Genomic DNA, 13,344 nt, shown 5'->3' on the forward strand with positions numbered 1-13,344 from the left:
CCCCCTTACAGAGATGTTGAAAAGCTGGGGTCCTGCAGCCGGAAATCCTACCTCTCTCAGTCCATAAAGAATGAGTGGAAGCTGGCAAAAATTGCTTTTGTGGTCATCATTGTGTTTGTCTTGTCCTGGTCTCCATATGCTTGTGTCACCTTAATTGCCTGGGCAGGGTAAGTGGAAGAGCAATCCAAACAGCAGGGGTTAAGCAAATAAGATTCGTACTATCATCCACATGAGGCAAATCTCCTTTTTGAATGGGTCTTAAATAATTACTACCTTAGAGGTGATATTCATTCCTCACTATATCCTTGTGAATAAAGCAGAAAAGGGATTATTTATCTATGCATTTAGAAACTATTATGACTTTTTAGTCTTAATATTTGGTACACAATGTTTTATCTCCCACATGATGCTTTCTTTGTATAAACTGGAGGAGTTACCTCCTTTATCTCCTAATACCCTCCTTCCTTCCGTACACTGCTGTCTCCTCCACCCATTTTTCACAGCACTGGTATGTTGTCAATGCATGTTCTACTCTTCAAGGCCCGGTTGGATGGGGCCTTGAGCAAGCTCATCTAGTGAAAGATGTCCTTGCCCATGGCAGAGAGGTTGGGCTGGATGATCTTTAAGGTGTCTTCCAACTCAAACCATTCTGTGATCCCATGATTGTGCTTATGCTGCACTGACATTGGTCACACCTGACTGACTGTGGGAGCTTAAAGTCTGAAGGGAAATATGGGTTTCAAACCACTTCCAGTCCTCTCTTCCTTCTGCTGTACTCAGAATTGAGGCGCTGACACGCATTATTGTGCAGCACACATGCTGCTGCTGAAAGATGGTTTTGGTTTGATTTCTATCATCATCGTTGATTTCTATCATCATTCACTTTTCCCAGATGGCCACAAAGGGGGTTCTTTTGTTGGAGTTTTAGTGTTTTGTTTTTAAGGTTGTTTTTTATTTGTCTATTGTAGAAACAGGGAAAGTGATCCTTTATGATCCTAGTCATCCTAAAATTACTTGTTATATGTCTTTGGTCTTCTTTAAGTGAATAAAACCCAGTACATGCTGTCAAATTCAAACCTTTCCTCTGAGCAAAGAAGTCACTGGAATGAATCAACTTTACAGGTGTATTTCTTATAAAAAGATATTAGCACAAAACCAATTTTAAAGAGTAGAATGTTTTAGTAATATAGTATCCATGTAATCCATGGCATAGCTGTGTGTAATGTTTTTGCTTTGTTTTAGTCGAGGCAACAGCCTAACACCATATTCCAAATCTGTGCCAGCAGTTATTGCCAAAGCTTCTGCAATCTACAACCCCATCATTTATGCAATAATTCACCCAAGATACAGGTACAGTAAATACATAGGTATGTAGTATGTGTACAACTGTACATGCAAATGTGAATTTTTTACACAGAACAAACTACCCTCATTCCTTCAGCCTCACCCTGTGCAGTGCATGTTCCATGTTCCCACACTGACCAGGCCATGGTGGGCTCCCAATGGTCAGACCCAGCTGGTACATGGCAACTCCAGATATGGCCTGGGGAGTGGCCAAAAGAGAACAGTCCTTCCTTTCACCTTTCCTCACCCTCAAGAGTCCTGCTCTGCCCTGTGGAGCTGCACAACACCATGACTGACAGCAGGAGAAGATGATGCTCAGGTCACCTTTCATCATACCAGAGACAGCCACTACAGAGCATTCTCTAGAGAAAAGGTCCCCACCAGTGAGGCTCCAAAAATCACATCCTTACCAATTTAAGCAGCTCTATATGCATATGTTCAAGGTTTGGTTTTCTGAAGAATTTTTTTGCAAAAAATTTTGGGACACTGGCAGCAAAAATTACTTTATTATACCAAGGGGATATACTTGTTACAGACCTGCCATCCAGCATACCTGTAGAATTTTTTGCAAATCTTTCAAAGCATAGCTACCACAAAGTGATGTTTTGTCAAAAGTTCTGAGAAAACACAGGGATGCCATGGTAGGAAATGTGATAAATGTATAAATACCACTAGATGGCAGGGTTAGTCATTGGTATGAGGCTTGTTTCACCCAAGAAGTGGAAAAGCTGGTAAATTCCATTGCCTGACAACTCAGACTTGGGAGCTGGAAATTGAGTTCATTGTTTAGGATGTCTGATGCATGATAGTGTGGTTGTAAGAAAAGTGAAGGTTTCTCAGAAGGCTGGTCAAAACACACCCAAAAAGGGTGAAAACCTTTCACCCTTTGATTCTGTAGAATCATAGAATTGTTTGGGTTGAAAGGCATGTTAAGTATCATCAAGTTCTCACCACCTACCATGGGCAGGGACACCTTCCAGAAAACCAGGTTGTGCAAAACCCCATCCAACCTGGCCTTGAACACTTCTAGGGATGAGACATGCACAGCTTCTTTGGGCAGCCTGTTCCTGTGCCTCACCAGCGCCACAGTAAATTTCTTCCTAATATCCAAGCTAAACCTTCCCTCTTTCAGTTTAAAGCCATTCCCCCTTGTCCTATCCCTATATGCCCTTGTGAGAAATACTTCTTCAGCTTTCCTGTAGCCCTCATTCAGGTACTGGACAGTGCTGTAAGGCCTGTCCAAAGCTTTCTTTTCTCCTGGCTGAACAGCCCAACTCCCTCAGCCTATCTGCAGAGGAGAGGTGCTCCAGCCCTTTGGTTATGTTCACAGCCTCCTCTGGACTTGCTGCTTCAGGTCCATGTCCTTCTTGTACTGGGACCCCAGAGCTGATGCAGCCCTGCAGGTGGGGTCTTACCAGAGCAGAGCAGAGGGGCAGAATCCTCTCCCTCCCCTGCTGCCCACACTCCTCTGGATGCAGGACATGATCCAGGACACGTTTGGCTTTCTGGGCTGTGAGTGCCCATGGCTGGGTCATGTCCAGCCTCTCACCCACCAGCAGCCCCAAGTCCTTCTGGGCAGGTCTGCTCCCAGTCCATTCTCTGCCCAGCCTGTGTTTGTGCTTGGGATTGCCCTGACCCACACACAGCACCTTGTACTTGCCCTTGTTGAACTTCCTGAGGTTCCTGTGGGCTCCCCTCTCCAGCCTGTCCAGGTCCCTCTGGATGCCATCCTTCCTCTCAGTGTGGCAGCCCCATCCCACCGCTTGGAGTCATCACCAAACCTGCTGAGGGTGCTCCTGATCCCACTGTCCCTGTGACCAACAGCGATGTTAAACACGGCTGGTCCCAACACCCACCCCTGAGGTCACCACTCTCACTGAGCTCCATCTGGGCACTGAGCCACTGACCACAACTCTTTGGGTGTGACCACCCAGACAACTCCTTTTCCACCAAGTGGTTCATCTGTCAAATCCCTGTTTCTCCATTTTGGAGACATATTTTGCTTGAAAATGTCTGCTATCATAACTAACAGTTTTTGCATCCTCCAAAAACCATCTGAATTTTTTGAAGTCTGTAGAGCATTTTAGTTTAGAGTAGGAGAATGCCTAGTTTCTGATAGGTTGCAGAAGTTCAATGAGAAGTTTTGATGGCTGTCTGATGTGTTTAGTACCCATTATTTGTTTCTGAACCAAAGTTATTGTGTTCAGTTTATTATTTTTGCAAGGAACAAAAGGTGGGCAAGGTTGCCCAGAGAAGCTGTGGATGCTTCCCTGGAGGTGTTCAAGGCCAGGCTGGATAGGGCTTTGAGCAATGTGGTCTAGTGAAAGGTGTCCCTCCCACAGTATCAGGCTTGGAACTGGATGATCTTTAAGGTTCCTTCAGGATCCCTTCCAACCCACACCATCCTATGGCTCTGTGACAGTGAACTTCTTCAGTCAGGCTTTTCCCTATCAGCAGTGGCTTCTTAAGACTGTTAAGGAAAAGACTGGAGTCCACAACAAGCTTTCAGACATTTTCTTTATAAGTATCTTGTTTTTATCTTCTTTTATTTTTTTCCCTGCTTTCTAATCTTTATTTCTAGGCACATCAACAAGATAAATTTTTATGGATTTGTGAAGACATTTCGTGCACTTGGGAGCAATCCAGTCAGGAAAAGAAGTAATGTTCAGTCCCTTGTGATGAATCAAAAATGCAGTTTCAAAACTGAAAAACCCCTACAGTACACTAATAAGTCAGTTGGTAAAAATATGTTGGCAGGACCAATTTTGCTTCAACAGTGTATAATGAATATATATATGTTAAGGTTATTATTTCTGGATAATTTCCAAATCTTCTAATTATTCACATTATGCCTTGAAACTAATTTATTCAAGCACAGATAAATGGGCCAGTCTGTTCAGGCCAAAGGGTTAAGGGTTTGAGCAGGGATAATTTGTCATTTTATATTGGAACTACTGAACCAAATTACATCTAAATTATTTTCCAAATCTTTCTAGAAAGAGGCATCCAGAAATCAGAATCAAGAGTGTTCAAATCCAGCTCAATCCACTAGCAAAACAAGATGCTTTTTTGCACAGAGAATTCCTAATACTGCACATCTTAAAATCCCAGCAAAACCAAGCCTTTTTGTGGGGTTTCCTTACCTTAAACAATGGAGGAAAAAAAAAGTACATTCTAGTGAATGTAACTGAAAATGTTACAGTGACCTTTGTGCTAGCACTTGGCTTCTAAGAACTGGTTTGAGAGTTTGCTATATTCCTCCTCATCTACCCACCCCCCTGCCCACTCATTCCCTACCTGCAGAAAGGAGAATAACACTTCTCCTTAACAGGACTCACAGGAGCAAGCAAATGTAAGTGAGGAATGTACTCAAAGTTTTAATTTGTGGAATGCTCTTTTGTGGGGAAGAAAGCTTTCACATCTTTAATGACTTGCATGTTGTATCTGTGTTCTACAATAACTCTAACACGTTGCTATGTTAGAGTTATTGCAGAAACTCCCTTACATTTTGGGAGTTTTGGGTTTTGGAATAATTCTTTCATAGCAAACAGCAAATTCTGCAATGCTGTGTTTCCAGCTGGCTCCCAGGCAAAGCAGAATTACACAAAAAATATTGGTTCAAAACTCCTACATCATAAATAATGAATAATCACAAATAACTTTGAGTTGCAGTATTTTTTTGAAGTTACTTGCAATTACTATATTACTTACTATATAAGAGTCACTTTAGGTGACTCTTTTATTTCAGATTATAGGAATATCATTAAATAAGTACCTCCATTTATGCCTTTTATTTCACACTTACAATATTAAAACTCCCTTCAAAATCTGTACTTTCATCCCAACCAGCAAAATGTCCCTCAATACTCCTCCCAAATATTAGTAAAATAGAAATTCTGGTCCCTCAAGACCTCAAAAATGTTCATATGTTTTCCTTGAAAGTTCACCATCAGACATTTATTTCCTGCATCTCTATCATTAGGAGACCTCTGTGCTGAACCTCATTTAATAGATGGATGGTGTGTTTTTCACAAACTTGAATTTGTCAGAGGGAAGTAGTTCAGCTTAGCTGGGGAAGAAAGCTGGCAGCTGCTTTTCAGTACCAGACTGAGGTCTTCAGCCTGAAAGAAAGTTCATGGGGGCTTGACATTTTCTCGTGTCCTCTAAACCCTTTCTCAGGGCCTTTTATTTTGTGCACAGCATTAACCATATTTTTTTACCTAGCACCATGTGAGCACCCTTCTGCCCCACGCTGTTCAGTGAGCCCTGCCTGGTCACCAACAGGCATCTGGGCAGGATCAGGAATGATGGTGCAGGCAGCTTTTTTCAGTCCTCATCTCCAGAGCAGACACAGATCTGCTGTTCACTTGCCTTTGAAACTACAGAGGAAAGAATTGCAGAACTGTTTAGAGTGCAGTGATGATGCCAAATATTGAGGTTTGGTGGTGGTGGGTTTCTTTTTTTTTATTACAAGCAAGTGACCTCATTTCATGATGCCAGAATCATGTCTCTTAAATTTTAACATGAGTGATCTTTTGTGAGAATAGAAATGATGATTTAAAATGTCCTGGTTATTCAACAAACCTAGTAACTATAGAAGCAAAAGGTTTTACAATATACATCTGCTTGACTTGCATCTCAGTGTAAAGTCAATGTACTGACATCCCCCAGTGATCCATGGTCCTCTGCATCAGTTCCTTGCCATATGCCTTGTTGCTGCCTCACTTCTTGACCTGTTCATTTTTTTTTTTTTTTGGTCCCCATTAGCTTCATCTGTTGGGCTGAAATAATGGATTGGGAAGTGCTGGGGAGGTGTTACACCAAATGAAGCGTTCTGACTAGCATTGCCCTGTGAGGAGAAAGGCCAGCTGGCATTGCCCAGGGGAGGCTCTTGGACACTTCTGGTCCATGCAGGGGCACAATTGGGGTCAGGAGAAATAGACTCACTCAGTCATGACTGAGATTATTATTTAATCAATAAGGCAGATTTGGGGTCTAGACCATCCTTCTCCTCCATGCTTGTACAGTGTTAATTTTCACTAGGAGTTTACAGTAGCTGTCATGATACAAATAATTAACAACATCTGATTCTTCTGGCCCTCTTCCTCTTCCCTTGTTTCCACTCATTCTGTGCCTTTGCACAGTGAAGACCTTTGTACCAACTAGCCTGAAATTTTCTGGGTTGACATTTTAAATAAACCATATGCAATCATGCTCTTCAAGATATTTTCAATTCTTATCACTTACCTATGCAGCTCTTCTGTGTGTGTTTTGACACAAGGCCCAGAAGGACCTGTTATTTTCTTTTCAGCCTGTTGAGTTGTTTGCACCAGCTACCTGCTGTTTGCATGTAATCTTTAAGACCCCCTTAATGAAAACAGAAGCTGTGTTGATGTGATGGAAAGAGACAGCATTTGCACCACATGAATTTCAAAGCCGTGTCTTCAGTGTGACAGGTTTGGCTTTTTTTTTCTTCTCACGTTTTCCCTCAGGAAAACCATCCACAAAGCTGTTCCCTGCTTGAGGTTCCTTATACGAATATCAAAGAATGACCTCCTGAGGGGATCCATAAATGAGTCATCCTTCAGGACCTCTCTCTGCAGCCACCACTCTCTTGCTGGCAGGACCAAGAGCACTTGTGTTTCCTCTGTTTCTGCTGGAGAAACTGTAAGTCTTTTCTTCTTTCCATGAAAGAAAGTAAGTATAACATTTCTCAGCCTCTAAATAAGCAACACTATAAATACATATTCAAAATTAGAGAACAGAAAAGGGAAGGGGGAGAGTGTAGCTAATTTTTTTGGTCGTGTAAGGTCATTTCTGCAAAGCTGGAAGTTCATGGATGATGATTTATGATCATAAAAAGCATTCAGGCCAGCATATCTGTGTGGTTCTGATGCCTGCTGGGACCAAGGATGTTCAGATTAAGTCTTTAATGTGAACTAAAAAGAGCCATTGTCAGGCACTGCCTGTGTCACCAACCACTGGCTATGTTAGGTAGCTTGATGGCCTGGAGGACAAGAAAGCAATCTTCCATCCAAAGTTTTATAACTTATCCAAAAGGTCTCTTATTATTTTAGAATAAGTCCATTTTCTGTAGGATGGGAAATTTTTTACTTCTTTACCTGAATTTTAACCATGAGGAGTGAAAGGCTCCTGCCCCTAGAGCATGGTGGGATGTTTTGTAGGAACATACCCCAGGCAGCAGTAAGGATGGTGACCGAGTGAGATAGAAACAAAAGAATCCCTTGACACTCTTCACAGCCTCTCTCAGTCACAAGAAGCTTTCTGCCTGCAGAGATGCTGGGAAAGTGGCTCCTCAGGGCTATGGCAGCCATAGCAAAGTCTGGGCAGGGGCTGGCCCTCCTGGGGACCTGTGCTGCTCCCCCTCAGTTTGGGCATCAGAAACCTCTCAGAGCTGCCACCAGTAACCTCTCACAAAATTATAAATCCTAGGTATAGCTTTTATACCTTTATAAATACCTTTATGTATAAAAACCTAATTTTTCTCCCATTACTCCTTTGTTTGATGCCAAATGAAGTAATTTCAGCTACATCATCCTGATCCAAGAAGCTTTCTGTTCCTCACTGTTGGTCACTACTCGGCTTTGGTTTGTTCATGTTAGCAGGTGATTGCATGTATTTTGATGTGGGTGCTGCTCAAAAAGACAGGATAATGAGGGTAAGAGGCTTCAGCTTTTGGCACAACTTTGGCTTAGGGGAGTCTCTTTTAAAACCCCTGCTGTTAGCAGTGCACAGCACTGTGCTGTGCTGAGTTGATGCAGCCAAAGGCAATTGTCCTTTGGGGCAACTGACAGCTCAGTGCAGCTGTAGAGGTTTCAGCTGAAACAGCAGCTGCTGAAATAAAAGCTAAGCTTGATGACTTTGGCGTGACAGCAGGACTGACTGAAATTTTGGAATGCTCCTATAAAACATTGATGGTCAAATAATGACACCAGGAATACTGGCACTGTAAAAGATGCAGCTGTTGCCACCAACATTTTCTTCTGTGTGTTGTGTACATGTTAGTGAAGGGAACAAACGTATTTGTGATTCATGTCAAGGAACGTTTCATCCAAGGAGTTTTATTCATCAGGTGAGGGGAAATAAAAAGGTGCCCACACAAAGATGTATGAGCAAGGTGATGCAGAGGAATTATGCACTATCTTCCCATTTGTGTGGAGCCCTGTCTGCCTGTCTGGCCTCTGTCTATCCGTGTCTAAAAGCTGGTGTTGGAGTGGAATGATCTCATCATTGATAATCAAAAAGTAACCACAAAGTAAGGGATGACAGACGGCCTCACCCCAGGCCTGTAAAGGGAGGAGCACTTTTGCAATGTCCCATTTGTGCTTCATTACTGACATGCTCTTAGAAAACTAGAGCAAAGCCCACCCACAGTCTCCCATGTACTAATGAGGGTTTGTAGAATCAGCAAGCTCATGTAGATTGAGAAGCCCTTGGTGATCTGGATATTCTGCTGGGATATATGCACACATGGTTTTGGATCTGTCCATGTCCAGGGTTTTGTATCAGCTGGTGGCCACACAGAATGCCACAAGACATATTAAACAGATTGATTGTATTGGCTCCCATCTTTAGAATTCAGATGCTCTGCAGGTATAAGTGTCGCATAAGCAATGAGATAAAAAAGGGTGAAAAACATTCTGGTGTTTAAATAAATTTTCATTATTTCCACGTTGGTTTTATTTTTGGTCAGCAAGCAAAATAGTCCAGGGTAAGTAACAAGACTGAAAATAAAGCCTCTCCCCAGGAGAGTTTTGAGTGTGAGACCTATGTTAGAATGGCTTTACTTTTCTGTGAATGTGCATGGGTTTTGCTAGAGTTTGAGAAGTTACAAGAATTTCAGAAAGGATGCAACTGTCTGAAATCCTTTATCAATTTGTGATTAGACCTGGAGCAACGTAGAGCTCGACCCTGTGGAGCCAGCTCAAGAGAAACTGAAGCCTCGCCGAAGTCATTCTTTCTCCACAAGTGTGAGACAAGAAAAGAGAGACCTGCTCCCAAAGACCTGCAGCTGTGATGCATCCACTACCCAAAAGGTATGGAAAAAACTCTCAGCTGAGTACTCTCCATTTTAGTGCTAATCTTGCTGCAGGACATCATCTCTGGAATGATAATTCAGCTTTTGCCCATCTATTTCATCTGTGGGCCTTATTTATACTGATTCCAACATCCTCTTTCTCCTTGCTGTTATTTCTTTTCTTCCTTTCTTTCTTTTTTTTCTTTTTTTTTTGTGTGTGTGTCTGTGTGTGACAAGTGAGAGTGCCAGTAATGCCTAATTAACTTTTTTCACTTTTTAACTGATATTTGCCTGTTTTTGGAAAGCCAGCTGTGCTTAAAGCTCTGAAGCTGCATTAAGGTATAGTCAGTAGCATCAGATGGAAGAAGATGAGTTCTTTGCCTATTTATTGTTCCTTCCATCATGGTCCTTGTGTCCATACTGTGGCAGTCTCCTTTTAGAGTAAAGACAAGTCTGCAAAACAGTTTGACATGATAGAAGCCACCATTTTCCTTCTTTTCAGTGTACATTAAAATGTTTTATTTTTGTTGAGGGGGAAGATGAGAAAGAAACTCCCATTTCTCCCTAAGAGTGGGAGAGTCTGGCAGCTGCCACCCTTCCCTCACTGAGAGAGGAGATGGTGAGTACTCAGTGCATCCTCTGTGGATGCATCACCCTCGTTGGCCAAACCACTGAAGTTTGGTGCCCTGTTGTTGAGGAGCACTCCATTCCCTGATGGGGGCAATAGGTCACCCATGAGTCAGCTTCTGCCAGATTGTAACACCAGTTTCCAAATGAGTTTTTGTATGGGTGTCACAGTGTCAGGCATACACCAGTGCTGCCTTTTCAGGGAAAGACTGATGTGGCTTACAAGCCCCTGTATGTGCCTGGATTGAGTAGCACGCCCTTTTTTGATGGAGGCACCCTTTCATGGGGTTACTTTAGTGCATGTGGACAAACACCCACACCTTGGGCAGCTACAGCATCTGCTTCTGTCCCCTGTGCTCCCTTCCAGATCTGATGGTAATTGTCTAGAGACAGCATGGTTTAAAGCAGGAACTGCTCTGAAAATTTCCAGCCACCTCATGATCCAATTCCTGCATGCCTCTGTCCTGTCTTCTTTCATGTGTGTCATTAAGATCAAGTCCTGAGAAACCTTGTTCTTTTCCTGTAACTGTTGTGAACAGTATTGGAGGAAAAACAGCAGCTTCAAATGTGGTGTCAGACAACATGGGCTCAAATCTCTTACTTAGTTTTGCTGCCTTCTTCAGCAGCCAAGTGTGTCCAAGGTTGTAGCCAAGTGGCAAAAGATACTGTCTCCAGGTTCTGGAGAATCACTGGCTTTCTGTCTCACAAGGAAGGAGAAGGGAAGTAAATCTCAGGTGGTCTGCATGAACAGTTCAGCAATAAAAGAAATAAATCTGAATCTGGAATTCAGCAATTGTGTAGCCTACAAGAAGGCTCATGTGCTATACTTTGCCTTTGAAAGACATCTCTTGAATTACTTTGATAAATAACCCTTTAGACTTTCAGTGGCATTCACTGAGCTATGAGTTTATTTATACTGAATGTTTGCATTGAATGTTCAAAGCCTCATTTGCTTTTCTTACTGTTTTCAGCAGAGACTCCTATGTGTTGTGTAGATCCTTTGTGTGTTCATTGTAGCTCAATGCAATGCATTGCTATTCATACTATCAGAGCAAATATTTATTTGTCAAGCTCAGTTAGAGTGTTTCACAATAAGACCACCCATTTATCCTTTAAAAAAAAAGGAAAACTCCAACAAACACTAAAGAAGCACCAATGCATTTTTTAATATTTATTTTAAGGTTTTAATAGCATTACTGGATTGTCTTTGACTGAATTCCAATTAGATTACTTCCAAAAACACTCAGTTGTGGACAAGCCAGTCAGTGTCCCAGGTTTGGTGCATTCCAAAGCATAAAAATGCATGTGACTGTTTTCTGTGCTGCTACAAAGATATGATCCAGCCCCATGACTTATTTCAGTTATGATAGTAACAAACTTGATGAAGGCTAACACCTGGAAATTTAACATGGCAATGAAGAGGCTTTTCTGGAAGTATTAAAATGGGAGTTTGGATACTTGATTTCAAAGAAGAGAGGTCAAATGTCCCCTCTGCAATCAGATTTTGTTTCAAGGGGATTACCTGATGTGAAAGCTATTAAAAAAACTTCTAAGTGGGTGTTGTGCCCACCAAGCCACATCCAAAAGGAACCTGTCCTTCTGTTGCAGTGTAAACAGCACTTGAAACAGGAAGGAGTAGTTTTGGAGTTGGATTTTTTCATTCTATTATTATCTTTCATATGGAAGAATGGACTTTTCTTCTCTGTCACACTGATTTAAACTACTTTTTTTAGCACAGTGTGCTTTCCTACACTTGGTAGATACAGCAGCTGGAGAAATCATTATCAATGGGGATTTGTGAATGATTCCTGCTTGTGGAGTAGAATGACACAGAACTATGGGAATTCACATGGAAATGAAGTAAAACCTGTACTTTACTGTAAATACTGGTTTTCCCTCGAAAGTAGGGACTTCTAGTTTATATCTCCATCTGACACAGTGGTTTTATCACCTTGATTGTCATTTTTTTTAAAGAAGCCAAAACTGATTACTTATGCCTTCCCTTGCCTATGTATTTGAATATTAACTGACACTTTCAAAGCTTACTTAATTGACTCTGAATTGCATACTGTGCACAAGACTTATGGAAAGAACACAGAGGCCTTGCAATCAGAGCCAAGTTAGAAATCAGAATTCTCTCTAAATAGACAGATAAGAAATTTTTTGCAAAGAAAGTCTTTATTGCTTATTTCTTGGAGGAAGCACTTTCCAATGTGTGAATGCAAGGCCACCAACTTCCCTGCGGTAGTATCAGAAGCTTTTGGGGAGAGACAGAGATTGTCACAAGGTTGACAGAACTTTAGGAGAATAAAGAATGAAATGTACTTGAGTCTTATCTGAGATCTCTTCCATGAGAAGAGAGAGAAGTGCAATAATGTAGTACCCTGATAGCACAAGATGTATTAAAAATGAAGTAATACCAGTTCATTAATGATTAAATAAGTCAGATACAAGCATGAGCTATTGTTTTCTTCTTCTTTTTTCTTCTTTTCAGCCTCTGCTGATATTTGAGTACATCTTATTTTGTTCCATTTAATGTTTTGCTTTCCAAGCAGTACATGTTAGCTGATCATGATTTTCCTTCAAGTTAATGATTCAAGTATTTAGAAAATTGGGCTTGTGGCTCAAATATTGACTAGTGGCAATGAATATTCCAAATGCTGTTTTCCACAGCCCCATGGTGTCTGACAATGCTAAATCTTATGTCTTCACTCCAGGTTTCGCTCTCCTCCAGTTCTTTGGAGAAGGTGCTTGGGCAGCCTGTCCTACCCAGTTCCTCTGCAGCACTTATGACCAGCTCCTTGAGAGCAACTTCTCTGCCTGTCAGATTGAATAGCAGCAGTGTCACCAGTGGAGACTCAAGTACTTCCCATATGGCAACTCAAGGAAGTCAAGTGAATGGAGTTGTGGACTCTCTCACTAGCAATGCAGTCCCTCGCATCATCATCATTCCTACCTCAGAGACCAATCTGTTTCAGGAAGAACTGGAAGAGGAAGAGACTGATTTATTCCACTTTCATGACAAAAAGGGCAATCTGCTGGACTTGGAAGGGCTTAGCTCATCTATGGAGTTCCTTGAAGCTGTTGAGAAGTTTCTATCCTAAGTTTGTCAAAAGAAAACTTTCCGGTAATTATTTTCTTGGCATCTTCTCCACTTAATTATACCAAATAACTGAAGCCTTGTAGCTTAGATCATCAGATTTTTTTTTTATATGTTTATATAGTAGTCACTAGGCAGCCTTCAGATTTATCTTTGTCCAAACCAGCTCAGGCATGGAAACAGGCTTTCTTTCAGATTGTGCTGCAGGAAATGAGCAGTGGAAGATGTGGCAGCA

At 41.7% G+C, this 13,344-nt stretch overlaps 1 protein-coding gene across 1 annotated transcript in view; it reads left to right on the top strand.

Annotated features, from left to right (window-relative positions):
* Nucleotides 1-13,113, top strand: part of LOC102044841 (melanopsin-like) — a 33,398-nt gene extending 20,285 nt beyond the window's left edge. The window contains exons 6-10 of the mRNA XM_005418135.2: nt 12-167; nt 1,243-1,350; nt 6,837-7,011; nt 9,252-9,401; nt 12,727-13,113. Of these exons, the coding sequence (XP_005418192.1) occupies nt 12-167; nt 1,243-1,350; nt 6,837-7,011; nt 9,252-9,401; nt 12,727-13,113 (976 nt within the window). The remainder of the gene's footprint in view (nt 1-11; nt 168-1,242; nt 1,351-6,836; nt 7,012-9,251; nt 9,402-12,726) is intronic.
* Nucleotides 13,114-13,344: the final 231 nt, after the last annotated feature.

This window comes from Geospiza fortis, unplaced genomic scaffold (assembly GCF_000277835.1).
Source record: "Geospiza fortis unplaced genomic scaffold, GeoFor_1.0 scaffold11, whole genome shotgun sequence".
NCBI classification, from domain to species: Eukaryota; Metazoa; Chordata; class Aves; order Passeriformes; family Thraupidae; genus Geospiza; species Geospiza fortis.